Source organism: Gaeumannomyces tritici (genome assembly GCF_000145635.1).
Source record: "Gaeumannomyces tritici R3-111a-1 unplaced genomic scaffold supercont2.7, whole genome shotgun sequence".
NCBI lineage: Eukaryota > Fungi > Ascomycota > Sordariomycetes > Magnaporthales > Magnaporthaceae > Gaeumannomyces > Gaeumannomyces tritici.
Genome location: NW_008804551.1, coordinates 883,806 through 898,832, shown reverse-complemented (window position 1 = coordinate 898,832; position 15,027 = coordinate 883,806). Strand labels below are relative to the sequence as shown.

Genomic DNA, 15,027 nt, shown 5'->3' with positions numbered 1-15,027 from the left:
GGCTGGGCGCTCAAGACTGGCACTGGCCAGGCAGAGAGGATGTTACTAGTAGGTAGGCGAACATTCCTTGAAAACGAAAAAAAACGAAAACCCCAAGGAGAGCATGACGCGGGCGTGCATGCCAGGCATTTTATGCGCGCATGTCTTGTCTTTCGATGTGTGCCCCAGGTTACATGCCCCGAGAGTCTTCATAGACGCCACATCCAGGACATGGTTGCCATGTCCTACCACCTCAAGTTAGGAGACCTCTAGACGTCTGCCAGCCGGCGGCCACCTGCCGCGTGGATGAGAGAGGGGGGTGGGTGCCCACGTACACATACACATACACATACACATACACATACGCACAGATAATGCCGGGGTTGCCGACCTGGCGCGCGCATGTATGTATGCGGCGGCCTTCTTTCTTCAGCCCCCTCCCCCCCCGCCCGCGAGTCGGGTCGGCAGCGGTAGCGGGCGATCTTTGCAGAAAGCAAGCCTACCCGGACGAGAGGAGAAGAGAAATATCAGGAAATAAAAGGTACCCAGTAGTGGTATACAAGGCAATGAAGGTGCTTGGGTGTTACACAAACACAAAACGAAACACCACTTTTCCGTTTTCGTACAAGGCTCCAGCCAGCATGACTGACCAGATTTGAATCCAAGAAAAGCAGGAAATGGAAGAGTTGCATGCCCAATATCCCCATGTTCCATTCCTGCTGTTTTCCCCAATTGCCCAAAATGGGCAATGCCAACTAACAAAAAGCAACAAGAGCAAGATTGTCAAGCCAAGAGCGAAGCGGTCGACACAAGCCACCAAGGCACCAGCTGCCGCCGCGGGCTTGCTGCACCGTCGATCTTGGGGGAGCCTTCCGGTCCCCCATCAGACGTGCGAGTAACCTCCCATAACCCATAATCCCATATGTTGCTACTGCTGCGGTAGATGAGAGCAACGGACATCAACACACCCATCAGCCCTGGCTCTGGGCTTGATCGAATTCGAGGGGGACAGACAAAAAAAAAACCGCATCGAGTATTCCGCCGGCCGGCCCCTGCTAGCCTGCCCTGGGTCCAGGTCCGTGGTCAGTCCAAGCCACGCCGATCCCCGACTCTCTCTTTTGTTTTTTTGGGACTGTTCGTTTCTTTGGCGCCGACCTACTGACGGCGGCGGCGGTGGCGGCGCGGCCTACGCGGGACCCAAAACCCCGTGCCACGACACACGCAAGCGCGCAGCACAGCACAGCACAGCACGCACGCACCATCACCCCCCATCCTGACACACGCCGCCGTCCGCTCCCCTCCCTCCCGCGCTAACAAAACCCGTGCGCCCCTCCCCCCCCTTTTTTAGCCTCACCTTTCGCTGGGTTGGGATAGGATAGGGTAGGCACCCGGTCAAGCCACCCCATGCCTTGTGTCCTTCCGTTTTCTGCCACCTGCATTGGGCCCTGGACCATGGCCAAAACAGGAGGCGGAGACTCGAAAATTTCGAGACCGTCGGTGCCCTAGTCTCCCGAAGGATCGTGGGGGTGTGTGTGAAAAAGAAAAGTAAAGACGTAATGTAAACCCCGGAAGGAGAGGGAGAGCAGGCAAACATGATATCACGAGAGGGGAAAAAAAAAAAAAAAAAAGGGACGTGGGTGAAGAGTCAAGAAGAGAAATACGCAACGTCGTACACATCAAACAGACGAAAACAACAAGCAAGGAAGAATACGGGAGGACGGCATTATTGATAATGGAAGCCGCGACTGAGACAGGCATACGTCTCACCAAATCCTATTTTATTGCTTTGCTGGTCAAACCAAACCCTGGGGGCTGCAGAAAGCCCACCCGGCAAGCAAAGGGAAGTGTCCACAAGGTGGACGTGGCTTCGGGAGCGTCAACCGAGAGGGAGGAGCACAAAAGCCAAGGGGGAAAAAACAGCCGACACAAGCCACATCGCGCTCCGAGTCCCGCGGCTGGCCGAACAAATAGCAAAGAGAAATCAAAGAATAATAAATAATAATAAAAAAGACAAGTAAATCTCCGATTGCCCGTCCACGGCGGTCTGGTCCAAGAGTCCGTGTGTGTGTCTACCTGGCTAGAGGTAACTAGCTAGCTAGGGAGGTACCTACTTTAGCCTGGTCGACAAGGCCAGCCGACCATTTTTTTTTTTGGCTTGAGGGCACTCTACTCCGCTTTCCAGTGTTGCGAACCTGACCTTGTGTGTTGTGTTGTGCTTTCACTCGTCCCCCTCCCATGGAAAATATGGAAAGAGAGAAGCCGACACGAGCTCTGTGTTCACCAGGGCGTGAAACCGCCATAAAATAAAATAAAAAAAACCTAGACTGGACAGCTCGGGCTCAGGGGAGGGGCAGATTCTGGTTCGACCCGGCGACGACGACGACGGCGGTGGTGGCGATGATGCTCCGCGCTCTAGCCCTATCTGATCACCATCCTCCCCCCATGGCAGGTGCGGACGTACTAGTTTGTTACATGCCAGTCCGCTTGCGGTATTGCTTGCTGTTGGCTGGCGCCAGTTCTCGGGCCCAGGGTGAACTGCGTGCGTGCGTGCGTGCGTTGTTGGTCTGATCTTCCTAAAGCCAAGCCAACCATGTGTGTTATGTGCCCTTGCCCGCCCAGATCATCAAGTCCATCCATCTAAAATAAAAATAAAAAGCCACGCGCTCCAACACAAACCTCCCCTTTCATCTATCCATCACGCGCCCCCAAGAACACATCTGGCTGCGAGGTGACGGGGCTGTGGAATGGGGCAAGGGAGGGGCGAGCGGGGGCGGCAGAATGCGTGTGCGCCAGCCTTCTTCGTCTGCTTGTAAACAAGGCTTGGGACGTTTGCGACAACGAGAGAAGTGTCATAAAACAAACCCTCCTGACCCCATTCGGCATGGCCTCTCGCTTCCACCACCTGGTAGGGCATAGACGGAAAGATGGCCTCCATCCAGACTTGATAGATCGATTGTTAGAACACACCCCGGAAGACAAGATTAGGAAGGATTTGGCGCCCGCCGTCGCACTAGTGGAGACATATAAACATTTGAAAAAATCGGCCAAAGAGATACCGAACCAAGCCAGATCGAACCCAAAGCCAGTCTGTGGTTTTTTTTTAGTCGAAACAGCCTTCTCCCCCATCAAATGACTTTACAACACAACCCATACCATACATACATACGCACACAGCCCCACGCGTTCTAGCCCACCGCACTGGCATCTCCTTAGCTCGGTCGGAAGAGTCAGAACCGCTTCCCCGTTGGCGACGAGCCGATGGCTCGGGCGCGTGAACGGAGGGGAGGGGGTGCTCGCTCGCTCGCTCGCTTTCGCAGGCTGGTTCTAGACCCTCAGCAGTCCATTCTCAGGACTCGACGTGAGGAATATCGACGCGACGCCTGTAGTTCTAGACGTAGGGCGGCGCTACCCCGGGCAAGCGCGAGCATTCCATCAACGGGCGAGGTTTCTCGTCTCCCCTTGTTTACAGCTTGGACGCCGGGGCGGCGCTGCCCACGGTCGTGATTTCGTTGTAGAGGAGCCTGAGTTCGGGATTGTCTGGTTAGTATGTAGAAAAGAGACATCAGAAACCAACCGATGCCACTAGCAAAAAAAAAACTTACGTGGTCAAAAAGTCGGCATAGTCCTCCCCCGTGACCTGCGTGGCAAAGTACTTGGCCGCGAGCTGCATCTTGTTGCCCTGGGGCAGCGTCTTGGCCATCTTGTCGGCCTCCTCGCGTAGCAGCCGGAGCGCGTAGGCCTTGTCGACCTTGCGGCCCTCGGCCGTGCTGACGCCGTGGCGCACCCACTGCCACAGCTGCGAGCGCGACACCTCGGCCGTGGCGGCGTCCTCCATCAGGTAGTTGATGGGCACGCAGCCGACGCCGCGGACCCAGGCCTCCATGTAGCCCAGGCCGATGTAGAGGTTCTTGCGGATGCCGTCCTCGGTCACCTTGCCCGGCACGTTCATGTTGAGCAGGTCGCGCGCGCTCACGGGCGAGTCGTCCTCGCGCCGCACAAAGAGCTGGTTGGGCGTCGGCATGTGCTCGTTGAAGACGTCGGACGCGATGGAGGCCAGGGCCGGGTGCGCCACCCAGGTGCCGTCGTGGCCGGCCCGCACCTCGCGCAGCTTGTCGGCCCGCACGCCCTCCATGGCCTTGTCGTTGGCGGCCTTGTCGTCCTTGATGGGGATCTGGGCCGCCATGCCGCCCATGGCATGGACGCCGCGCTTGTGGCACGTCTTGATGAGCAGGCGCACGTAGGCGTCCATGAAGGGCACCGTCATGGTGACCGAGGCGCGGTCGGGCAGCACGCAGTCGGCGTGGTTGCGCAGCTTCTTGATGGTGCTGAAGATGTAGTCCCAGCGGCCGCAGTTGAGGCCCGAGCTGTGCTCGCGCAGCTCGTAGATGATCTCGTCCATCTCAAAGGCGGCCAGGATGGTCTCGATCAGGACGGTGCCGCGGATGGTGCCGCGGGCCATACTAATATAATCCTGGCCCAGGTTGAAGGCGTCGTTCCACAGGCGCGCCTCGAGGTGCGACTCCATCTTGGGCAGGTAGAAGTAGGGGCCGAAGCCGCGGCGCACCAACTCGTGCGCGTTGTGGAAGAAGTAGAGGCCAAAGTCGAAGAGCGAGCCGCTGATGGGCTCGCCGTCGACCGTCACGTGCTTCTCCTCGAGGTGCCAGCCGCGCGGCCGCACGATGAGCGTGGGCAGCGTCCGGTCCGTCCGCAGCTTGTACTCCTTGCTCCCCTGCTTGAAGTCGACCTGCCGCCGCACCGCGTCGTACAGGTTCACCTGCCCGTTGATCATGTTGTCCCACGTGGGCGCGCTCGAGTCCTCAAAGTCGGCCATGTACGTCCAGACGTTGGAGTTCAGGGCGTTGACCACCATCTTGCGGTCCGTCGGGCCCGTGATCTCGACGCGGCGGTCGACCATGCCCGGGGCGGGCGGGGCGCCCCTCCAGGTGTGGTCCTCGCGCACATACCTGGTCTCGGGCAGGAAGTCAGGGAGCACGCCCTTGTCGATCTCGGCCTGGCGCAGCTTCCGGCGCTCCAGCAGGGCCTTGCGCCGCCCGTTGAAGGAGCGGTGCAGCAGCGCCAGGAAGGCGAGGGCGGGCGGCGTCAGGATCTTGCGGTGCTCCTCGCGCACCGTGCCCAGCACGTTCACGCCCTCGAGGATGGCGTTGATGGTTGCCATTGTGGTCCACTTGTGTGTGTTGTTCCCTTCTTGTCTCTATTGCTGTCCTTTTTCAGGCGTCCAATGTGTCCGTCGTGATTCAATGGTGGATATCACAACGAGCTGCTGGTAGGTGTAGTAGGTGGCGGTCGGGGCGGGAATGGGTATAATGGGTATGGGGAAGAAGAGGGGAAACGAGAAGATGAGGAGAATAGAAGCCAAAGAGAAGCCGAGCAGGTGGATAGATAACAGAAAGTTTGCCCGGCCGGTGTCACGTCTGGGATGAGAGGACGGACAGCAGGCTGCCCCCGAGATAGGACCAAGCTTGAGCCGAGCCGAGGGTCACAGCTAGTGGGTAGCAAGGGTGCGGCGGTTGGTTCCCGCCAATGACGAAAACAGGGGCCCCCGGGATAAGAAACGGAGACAAAGAAGTCTCTGGCAAGGTCTGATGCAAAGGCTACCTACGTACGACTACTGTGTACGGCAGAGAAGCCCATAGACCGAGCTCGGCCCATCGGATGGAGCTGCGGTCGGCATCACCAGCCAACAGCTCCCCGGGGATCTGGGGGAAGGGGGAATGGACAGGGTACATGGCCCTCTTTCCCTTTCATGGCCCGTTGCATCGCGGGCGGAGGCTTGTGAAAGTGTGGGGTTTGGAGAAGCTTGCTGCTTGCCGCCGCCATTTTGCATGTGCCTTTCTTTTTTGACGCGGGCAAGGGGCAGAGCTCCTCCCGATTGAGTGGCCGTGCGGTCAGCCAAGGCCCCTGCCGCGCTCGTTGTGAGGTCATTGAGGGGCCGATCCCCCAGAGCTCAGCAGTGGCGGGGGCTGGTTGTCGGCGCTACGGAAGAGGCCAATTCCAATTGACTGCTGGTGCTTAGCTTTAGTGATTAAATTCCAGCAGGCGGCTAGCACAGTCGAGCTCGTGCACGAATCCATTCCGGACAGAGGACGGCCGATGTCGCCAGTCCACCTACCCTCATTTCCCCAGTCTTGGTCCACTTCTCCTTCTATTTGCAGCAGAGAAAGAGGGCCATGAGGCAGGCAAGGGAGCAACCAAAAAAGAAGAAAAAAACACAGTCTCGGAGAGAGCTCCTCGCACTGCCGAAATCGCAACCGAGGCTGATGGGCCTATGCCTTCCGGCGCCGTTTTCCGTCGGAGAACACGCCCGGCCTTTTCCGTGCCGGCATTTCCCGACGTTTCTTGTGCAAACTGCTTCAACATTCCGGCTGTCCATTGTGACGAATCAGAAAGACAAATCTCAGCAACTAGTTGTACTGATAGGGCATTCATGACTGTTATGAATTTGTTTATTTATGCTCTCTTTTATGGTTGATTTACACAGTATTGACTTTTTCTAGGGCTACGTGGGCTAGGCAGGAGAAACCCAAGTTTGTAATATCACAAAAAGGATGCGTTGTCGGCCCGCTCTCAGAAAAAAAAAAAAAAAGGGACAATGGTATAAACACTTGGGCTCACCCCTTGTAGGGGCTGGGGCCGACCATGAGCTCGGGCTTGACGAGCGTGTCAAACTCGTCCGACGTCAGCGCCTCGAGCTCCATGGCGCTCTCCTTGAGCGTCAGGCCCTTCTTGTGCGCGTTCTTGGCCACCTTGCTGGCCATGTCGTAGCCGATCTTGGGGTTGAGGCACGTCACGAGCATGAGCGACTCCTTCATGATGCTCGCGATCTTGACCTCGTTGGCCTGCAGGCCCGCCACCAGGTGGCGCTCGAACGAGCGCATGCCGTCGGCCAGCAGGCGCGTGCTGTGCAGCACGTTGCGGATTATCAGGGGCTTGTACACGTTGAGCTCGAACTGCCCGTTCATGCCGCCGATGGTGCAGGCCACGTGGTTGCCCATGACCTGCGCGCACACCATGGTGAGCGCCTCGCACTGCGTCGGGTTCACCTTGCCCGGCATGATGCTGCTGCCCGGCTCGTTCTCGGGCAGCACCAGCTCGCCGAGGCCGCACCGGGGCCCGCTGCCTAGGTAGCGCACGTCCTGCGCGATCTTGGTGAGCGACGTCGCGAGCGTGTTGAGCGCCCCGGACGCGTGCACGAGCGCGTCGTGCGCCGCCAGCGCCTCGAACTTGTTGGGCGCCGTCTTGAACTCGGTGCCCGTCATGCGGCTGACCTCCTCGGCGATGCCCTCGGCAAAGCCCTCGAACGTGTTGATGCCCGTGCCCACCGCCGTGCCGCCCTGCGCCAGCAGCCTCAGGTCCGGGAGCGCCGCCTCGACCCGCCTGACGCCAAAGTCGAGCTGCGCCACGTAGCCCGAGAACTCCTGCGCCAGCGTCAGCGGGGTGGCGTCCTGCAGGTGCGTGCGCCCGATCTTGATGATGCCCTTGGCCTCGAACTCGTCCACCTTTTTCTGGAGCGCGGCCCGCAGGCTGCGGAGGGACGGCAGCAGCTCGCCCTCGATCTCGAGCACGGCCGCGATGTGCATGACGGTCGGGAAGGTGTCGTTGGACGAGGCCGAGCGGTTGACGTGGTCGTTGGGGTGGACGGGCTTCTTGCTGCCCATCTGGCCGCCCAGGATCTCGATGGCCCGGTTCGAGATGACCTCGTTGGCGTTCATGTTGCTCTGCGTGCCCGAGCCCGTCTGCCACACGACGAGCGGGAAGTGGTCGAGCAGCTTGAGGTCAGCCACCTCGGCCGCCGCCTGTTGGATCGCCTTGCCGATGGTCGGGTCTGCTCCGAGGACACGGGCCGTGTTAGTGAGACCTGAGCCCCCAAAGGTGTCCTCCCCGCCAGCGAGGAGGGGATGGAGGGGTGACGCCAAGAGATTCAGGAGAAGAAAAAGACAGGAGAAAAAAAGACAGGAGGAAAAAAAGGACTCCATACCGAGACCGAAGCGCATGTTGACGGTAGCCGCAGCCCCCTTGAGGATGCCGAGGGCCCTCACGATAGGGGGCGGCATGCGGTCCTGGGGCTGGTTGATGCGGAAGTTCTCGAGCGAGCGCTCCGTCTGGGCGCCCCAGTACTTATCGGCGGGGACCTGGACGGCGCCAAAGGCATCCGTCTCGGTCCTGGTCGCCTTGCTGCTGCTGCTGCTGCTGCTGCTGTCATTGCCGGCCATGGTCGCTGGTGTCGAGTGAAAGAGGCGTGCGGTGGTGCTGCTGCTGCTGCTGTAGGACGAGGTGGTGGTGGGGATGAACAAGGAGGAGGAGGGGTGGGATTGCAGCAGGCCCGCCCGGGCGCTGGCAGGGCCGACGCTGCGCCATGATGTAGCCGTCCGACTCGAGTAGCAGCGACGGCCGGCGCACGTGTGGGAGCAGCTCAGCGACCTCAGTCCCGAGGCAGAGGCGGCCGCTGGCCCACGTGAAGCGAGGTTTCTGGCCGGCGCCAGGGCCGCCTTTTGCATTGGCCCGAACATGGCTTTCTTTTCGATTGGCTTTTTGACTGGCGCGTGTTATTAAGCAGAAACCGTTTTCGGTTGCTGGTGGCCGGCCGTTTGGGGAGGTCGGGCAACGCTGACTTCGAGGGCGATTGGCTTTTGGTGCTGCTCGAAAGGATGATGAGAGGAAGTGAGAGCCAAGTAATTGCACAACGCTTGGTATACAAAATAAGCAGTCGATTCGTCAATTGACTCAATTTGCGCTGGGCTTTCTAGTGGAAATGGGAAATGCTGAGAGGGTCGACGGAACTGCGAGAGGAAACCCGAAGCAAAAAAAAAAATTGCGCTTCCCAAAACGTTGGCTGGGACCCAAGCGCGGCCAAAAGGTACCTGACCACACACCGAATTTGGCCTTGGAGCCTTGTACCCGTGCCCTGACTCTGTACCCCGGCCTGCCGCAACTTGCAATTCCTGCCACCTCGGGATTCTTCACCGTCTGCCGGAGTATCCCGGCTGTCGATCCCGGCCGTCCGAAGCGAGCGCGGGATTTTGGCCAACCCCTGACTCGGCCGCCAAGACCCAACCCAAGAAGACTCAATCACTGCAGAGAACAAGAAATAGTGAATATTGCCAACACAAAGTCATTAATCCATGCAGCCAACTCAACGGCGCCTTTACCGCCTCCCTAGCTTAGCCACCGACACAAGTAGCCGTGGACCCAAGCATCCCGCTATTTCTACCTCGACTAGCAATTATGATAAGGGGGTGAACTTGCCTTCCAAGTGCCCGTTCTGGGCATGCATGCATCCTCCCTCCATCGTCTTTTCCCCTCATGTGTGAACCCCTCACCCCAATGCTGAAACGGTGCTAAACAAGCCCCATGAGCTTCCGAGAAACAAAAAAAAGAAGAAAATGAGAACCCCAGAAGATATCCACACAACTTTCTTTCCTCGTCACCCCTTCTCCGGTCTTGATGCACCCTGTTGATCTATTAGCTTGTTCCATCCAACAGAGCACGGGCAGCTAAACTAATGCTAGCCACAGCTCTCTATTCAAACACCATGGTATGCGGTATTACCCCTTCCCTTGTCGTGTGTCCGATATCATGCTGCCGGTGGGCACAAAATTCCACGGCTGGTTGCCCAATAGGCCAGCACCAAGACGTGGCCGGCGAGCAGCAGAATAACTGAGCCGTGTGCGGTCGCTCGATGCACGGCTGGCGCCAAATGGCAATCGTGTAGGCCCGGCGTAGCCGTAGTGCAGCCCTCCAAAACAGCGATCAAGTATAGGTAGTTTGACAGAAGAAGAAGCAAGTGAAACAGAGAAATAAGGAGAAACGTAAGCCATTCAAACGTGGAAGAGACAGGATGGGAAGGTGAATCGAAGAGCGCAATCTTGGGGGAAAAGGATAGCATAGACAGCATAGTCACAGGGAGGTCACGAGTTCAGCGTCTTGATCATCATCTTGGCCTTCCTCTTGTCCGTCACGAGAAGGCCACGGCTGGTGAAGACGGAGAGGATCGTATCCACCACCTTCTGGAAGCTGCTGGCGGCTCCCTCTTCTTGGGTGAAACGGACGATGCTCAGGTGATTTCGCTTGCCGTGCTCGATCACCGTGATGAACTCGCAAGCGAAGGACACCTCCTTGAGCTGCAGGTGGTTCTTGGCGCCGACCCGGGCAAAGACAATGTTGCGCTCCTTGTCGACCTCGACGTCCCGCATGCCAAACCTGCGCCAGTCCCGCAGCATGATGGCGATATCTTGACGCGCGCGCCGCCGGGGCATCGTTAGGCAGATCGTCCGCGTCGCTGGCTTGACCTTGAAGAGGCGTGCAAGCCAGTTCTGCTGCGGTTTGATCTTGCGCCCGCCTTGCTCCTGTTCGTCAAGGTCGAGCACATCCAAGCGGCTCGACATGCGCGACTGACGGCCCGATGGCAGTCGCTCAGAGCTAACAGCATCCTCGTATCCGGGGCCTACAATCTGTTAGCATGTAGATAACACGACAAGGCAAATTAAAGCAAAGGGGCAAAAAGCAAAGAGCAATACTGACCAACAAGCGACATCCGCGGCTGACTTCTGCTCTTCCAGAATTGAAACAAAAAGCTTCTCTTCTTGGACGCAGTATCCTGCGGCGGTGGAGGCGGCATGGCTCGTGTCGACGCCGAGTCTGTCTGATTCGACTGTGTCGCGCAGGAATCCATGCGCTGTGGGATGCTGTCACTCCTGGCAGCCGCCACGCTGTCGGCCTCGGCCTCATTGGATTCTTTCGAATCCCTTGACAGCCTCTTGAACCAGGTTGACGTCTTCTTCCTCATCGCAAAGGTGGACGCGCTACCTTGGGATGCAGTCTTGGTCAACTCGGGCCGAGTCTGGGCCGAAGTCGCAGCCGACACTTGTCGCCGCGTCTCGGCGGCCGAGGGGACAGGGTCCGGGAGAGGCCTCTCCTGCGGGCTAGTGACGGAGGACTTCTTGCGAATTTTGAGTGGCTGCGGCACTGCTGCGGCGGCTTCCACCGCCGGAGCAGCTAGCTTGGAAGATGGAGAATGGACGACACGAATGGTCTGCTCGGCCCTTGAGAGATAGCTCAGCGCCCTGTTTTCGTGATCCCGCGAGGAGACACGGGCGGGGGACCTGGCGGGCGCAGAGACAATGCGGGACTTGTTTGGGTCGTCATTCTCGTTGATTGCAGGCAGATGGCCCATCTCTCTTCCACCATAAGGCCCATGGACGGGCGCAGAGACAACACGTCGCTCCGCGGGGCTTGGCGTGATGCCCGACCTATGAGACGAGGAGAACCGGGGCTGTCCCGCTCGCTGATGACCTCCTGCTGGCGCGAACCTGTCATGGAAGGCCGCAGCGGGAGCATTCTTGTGGCCAGATGAAGGAGGTGTAGGAGGTAGTGGTCGAGAATCCCAAGGATGCAGAGATGAACGAGGGGCTGTAGGGGTAGCTAAAGGCGTTGCCGGGCTCGGGCTTGTAGGCGGGCCAAGGCTCAGAGAGAAGGGGGAGCCCTCTCTTGACCTCCCATCGAGAGGTGTTTCCGAAAGCAGAGAGCTGTTAAAGGCCTCGTCACAGTCCTTGGCGATGCTGCTGCTAAAGTGCCTGAGCTCCTCTGTCAGGACCATGGTTCCGCCCCGCTCATTAGCCGGGCTGATCTCAATCTTCACCGAGGCGCTCGTCGCACAGCTCTGTCGAGAAGGCCTGCAGTGGCTCGATGGCGAGGTGACATCACGGTCATAGGTAGATTCATCCCCAGCAATACTGGCTGGTGCCTTGATGTCACGCGACAGCGCGCTCCGCCGACGGCTGTTTCGGACGCCCGAGAAGTCCATAGCTCTCTTGTAGCGTGGGGCCGCACGTGTGCGCGGCTGCATATGCCTGCTGCTGGGGGCAGAGCTCACGGTGGTGCCGGCCGTCAGGCGTCGGTTTCCTAGCTCGGATTTGCGAGGACGCAAGTAGCTCCCGCTGGAGCTCGCACCACGGGCCCTCCGCATGGCTGTCGAGCCGAGCGACACGGATCTCTGGACAGACCCTGTGGCGTCACGATGTATGACAATCTTGGCATGGGTCGCCTTTGGGTGCGACTTGATCGAAGCCCTGTATGGATCGTAGCTTCGGACTGTGCCAAGTTCCGGCCCAGTCGCATCCTTCTCAGGCACGTTGGAGATGACGGTGAACTTGGAAATGCTCCGACCAGTCCCGTTGGCCTTGTTAGTGAGGAACTGACGCGTCGAAACCCGTGTGGAATACTGTGGAGGGCGGAGATGGTGGTAGTCGCTCTCCGAGTGCGTCAAGCTGGGCTTGTAGTCCTCGAGATATCTCTCCCTGTAGTTATGCAGAAGCCAATAGAATAGCTTCTGGTCGTTGTTGCTGCATTGCCACCAGCCGTTAGATTGTGTCCCAAAGCATACAACAGCAGGAAATTGCGGCGGAAAGTCACACACCCTTCGCTGATCAGCGTGCTTATCAGCTCGTCCTCGGAAAATGTGTGCCACACAGATTGGAGCGGCCGGAGGATCTGCGGGTCGATGTTGCAGAGGTCCAAAGGCTTGGTGTTCTGGCTCAGCCTAGGGTCTGGACCACCCTCGCAGTTGCTGAGCTCGTCGAGATAGCCAAACTTCCAGGTGAAGGGGTGTTCCCACATATCCGCCATGGAAATGCGTCTCGAGGGGTTGACTTGAAGTATGCAGTGAATGAGGTCCTTCGCCCCGGGACTGAACCACCGTGGCATCTCGTAGATCCCCTTCTTCGCTTTGGAAAGCATGACGCGGACATCGTCATCGTCAAAGGGAAGTCGTGCGGCCATCATGACAAACAAGATGACTCCCATGCTCCAGATGTCCGACTTCTCGCCGCGGTAGGCCTTCGCGGACAACAGCTCAGGAGCGGCGTAGTGAGGGCTTCCGCAAGACGTCACCAGAGGCACTCCGGGCCCTTGATGAAGAGCAGCCATGCCAAAGTCGGCAATCTTGACGGTCCCGTCCTCTTTGAGCAAGATGTTCTCGGGCTTGAGGTCCCGATGGCAGATGCCGAACGAGTGACAATACTGGACGGCGCTCATGATCTGTCGGAAGATGAACATGGCCTGTTCTTCCGACAGCGGCCCGTTTCGCGCTATGTAAGCGAATAGGTCGCCTTTCTCGACATACTCCAGGATCAGATAGCTAGGTTGGACAGGTTAGCATGTTGAGCCAAGAGCCGTCCTCCAGGTTGTGGGCGAGCCAACATACATTTCATCCCTGTTTTCCCAAATGTCGTATATCTTGACGATATTGGGGTGGTCGATGAGCTTTAGGATGGCCACCTCGCGCTCGATAGATAGAGGCATCCGACGCATGCCATTTACGTCTTCGGGCATGGCGCTTTCGATCTCGTCCAGCTTGGCCAGGCTACCAGCCTGGGTGATCTGGCATACGCTCTTGGCGACAATCTTGACAGCAACGTACTGCTGGGTGACATGGTGGCGAGCAAGCCTCACGCGAGCCGAAGAGCCTTTGCCGAGCGTCTTTCCCAGCTGCCAGGGCCCGACATGGGTTTTGGGCTTGCGGAAGCCGCTCGAGGTGGTCGAAGGGTTCGACGCCGCCGAGACCTGCGATGCACGCTTCGAGTCTGCCGTGGAGCGAGAGTCCTTGGAGATAGCTGACAAGCGCGGGTTTGGAGGAGGAGCAGCAGTGGTGCTCGGGGGCGCCTTGACGCGGCGATAGCGACTCCGCGAGGGGTCAACATTTTCCGAGCCGTGGCCGGCGGGCATGTTGGGCGGGATTACGTTGTTTGAGCGATCCTTGAGAGGCGGCCGCTCGCCGGGCCGCGTGTAGTTGCCCATCTTACCTCATGCTTGATCTGGGCCCGGGCTGGTGGTCGTTGAAGCGGTGGTGGTTCGAATTGCAAAGGTTGGGCTGGCAAGGTGGCGGGTTGAAGACGCGAGGAATGGCAAGGGAAAAGGCTGCTGGCGGTGCCGGGCAACAGGTTGTGGAGGTTTGGCGATTGGCCAGAGGAGGAGGAGCGCGCCGGACCCCACCAGCACGCCGCACCTTCCCAGAGATATCGGACTCCAACGCCCTTCATCAGCCAGACGCTGGAATCCAGCAGTGGGGCGCACGGAAATTAGAGGCGGCGGGCGCCGTGCCTTTTCCATCAATGATGCGTGTTCTAAGGGCCTACCTTTTGTTTAAGAGATGCGGGCTTGTCGTGCATGTCTAGTATTCTGGTCCAGCCGGGCAGCCGCCAGCCATACTCGCTACATCCCCGCATGTGTCTCCCCGCATGTGTCTATCTGCCAGGGCAGCAGCCTGCATCGAAGCGGATACGGATAGTTCCATCAGCTTACCAGAGCTTCCAAACGGAATTCCAAACAGGCGCGGAATCTATCGCAAGACCGGAGATCATATACGGAATATCGCCTGGATTTCTCTGCATATACAACCTTGGACGAGAGAGCCCACGACGAAGAGCGCTGACACTGGGGCATCTTAGACCGACTCATGGCCCATCCGATACACACTGGCTTTGTAATCACCTCGACAGAAAGGCAGTGATAGGCTGTTGCTCCATGTATCCAGAAAGGCCCGGAAATAGTTGCAATCATCAAAGGCAGATCCGTGCTCATGTCTAGTAGCAGGAGGGACTGTTTGGCGCAATGTGTAGTGGGAAGAGACATGACGAGAGAACAGGTGAGAAATACGCAGAAAAGGGCTATATGGCATTTGAAGGAATGAAATAGCGGGCAGAGCTGAGACATTCCAAGACAGAGCAGTTGTTTTGTATACAAGCAGCCAGACAAGACCTTCGGTTGGAAATGCACTGCGAGCCTTAGTTACATGTGCTAAGACACTGGTCCCTTTGGGTGGCGTGTGTAAGTGCTGGATATTCAGGGGCTGCATTCCACGGACAGATTATTCAGCGAAGCCACAACACCGTCGAATGCCTAGCTTGCGAGGCGGAGGAGGTGTTGTGGCGTAGCTGTTCTTTACCGGGGGAATCTGACAGAATTGCTGACAAAGGTTTCTCCTATTCGGGACACATTGGTTAACTCTAATTGCTAGACAGTGCGGCGTGGTTT

At 58.3% G+C, this 15,027-nt stretch overlaps 3 protein-coding genes across 3 annotated transcripts; all 3 read right to left on the bottom strand.

Moving 5' to 3' along the window:
* Positions 1–2,465: 2,465 nt before the first annotated feature.
* On the bottom strand, positions 2,466–5,905 carry GGTG_11622 (malate synthase). The gene is made up of 2 exons (XM_009229513.1): positions 3,582–5,905; positions 2,466–3,500 (listed from the first exon to the last, which is right to left on the bottom strand). The coding sequence occupies exons 1-2, from the start codon at positions 5,153–5,155 to the stop codon at positions 3,443–3,445; spliced, it is 1,632 nt and encodes a 543-aa protein (XP_009227777.1). The 5' UTR covers positions 5,156–5,905; the 3' UTR covers positions 2,466–3,442.
* Positions 5,906–6,428: 523 nt separating this feature from the next.
* GGTG_11621 (fumarate hydratase) lies at positions 6,429–8,764 on the bottom strand. Its single transcript, XM_009229512.1, has 2 exons — positions 7,976–8,764; positions 6,429–7,822 (listed from the first exon to the last, which is right to left on the bottom strand). Exons 1-2 carry the CDS (start codon positions 8,505–8,507, stop codon positions 6,609–6,611), a joined length of 1,746 nt encoding a protein of 581 aa, XP_009227776.1. The 5' UTR covers positions 8,508–8,764; the 3' UTR covers positions 6,429–6,608.
* A 782-nt stretch (positions 8,765–9,546) lies between these two features.
* GGTG_11620 (CAMK/CAMKL/GIN4 protein kinase) lies at positions 9,547–13,815 on the bottom strand. The gene is made up of 4 exons (XM_009229511.1): positions 13,199–13,815; positions 12,413–13,132; positions 10,519–12,338; positions 9,547–10,441 (listed from the first exon to the last, which is right to left on the bottom strand). The coding sequence occupies exons 1-4, from the start codon at positions 13,789–13,791 to the stop codon at positions 9,906–9,908; spliced, it is 3,669 nt and encodes a 1,222-aa protein (XP_009227775.1). The 5' UTR covers positions 13,792–13,815; the 3' UTR covers positions 9,547–9,905.
* Positions 13,816–15,027: the final 1,212 nt, after the last annotated feature.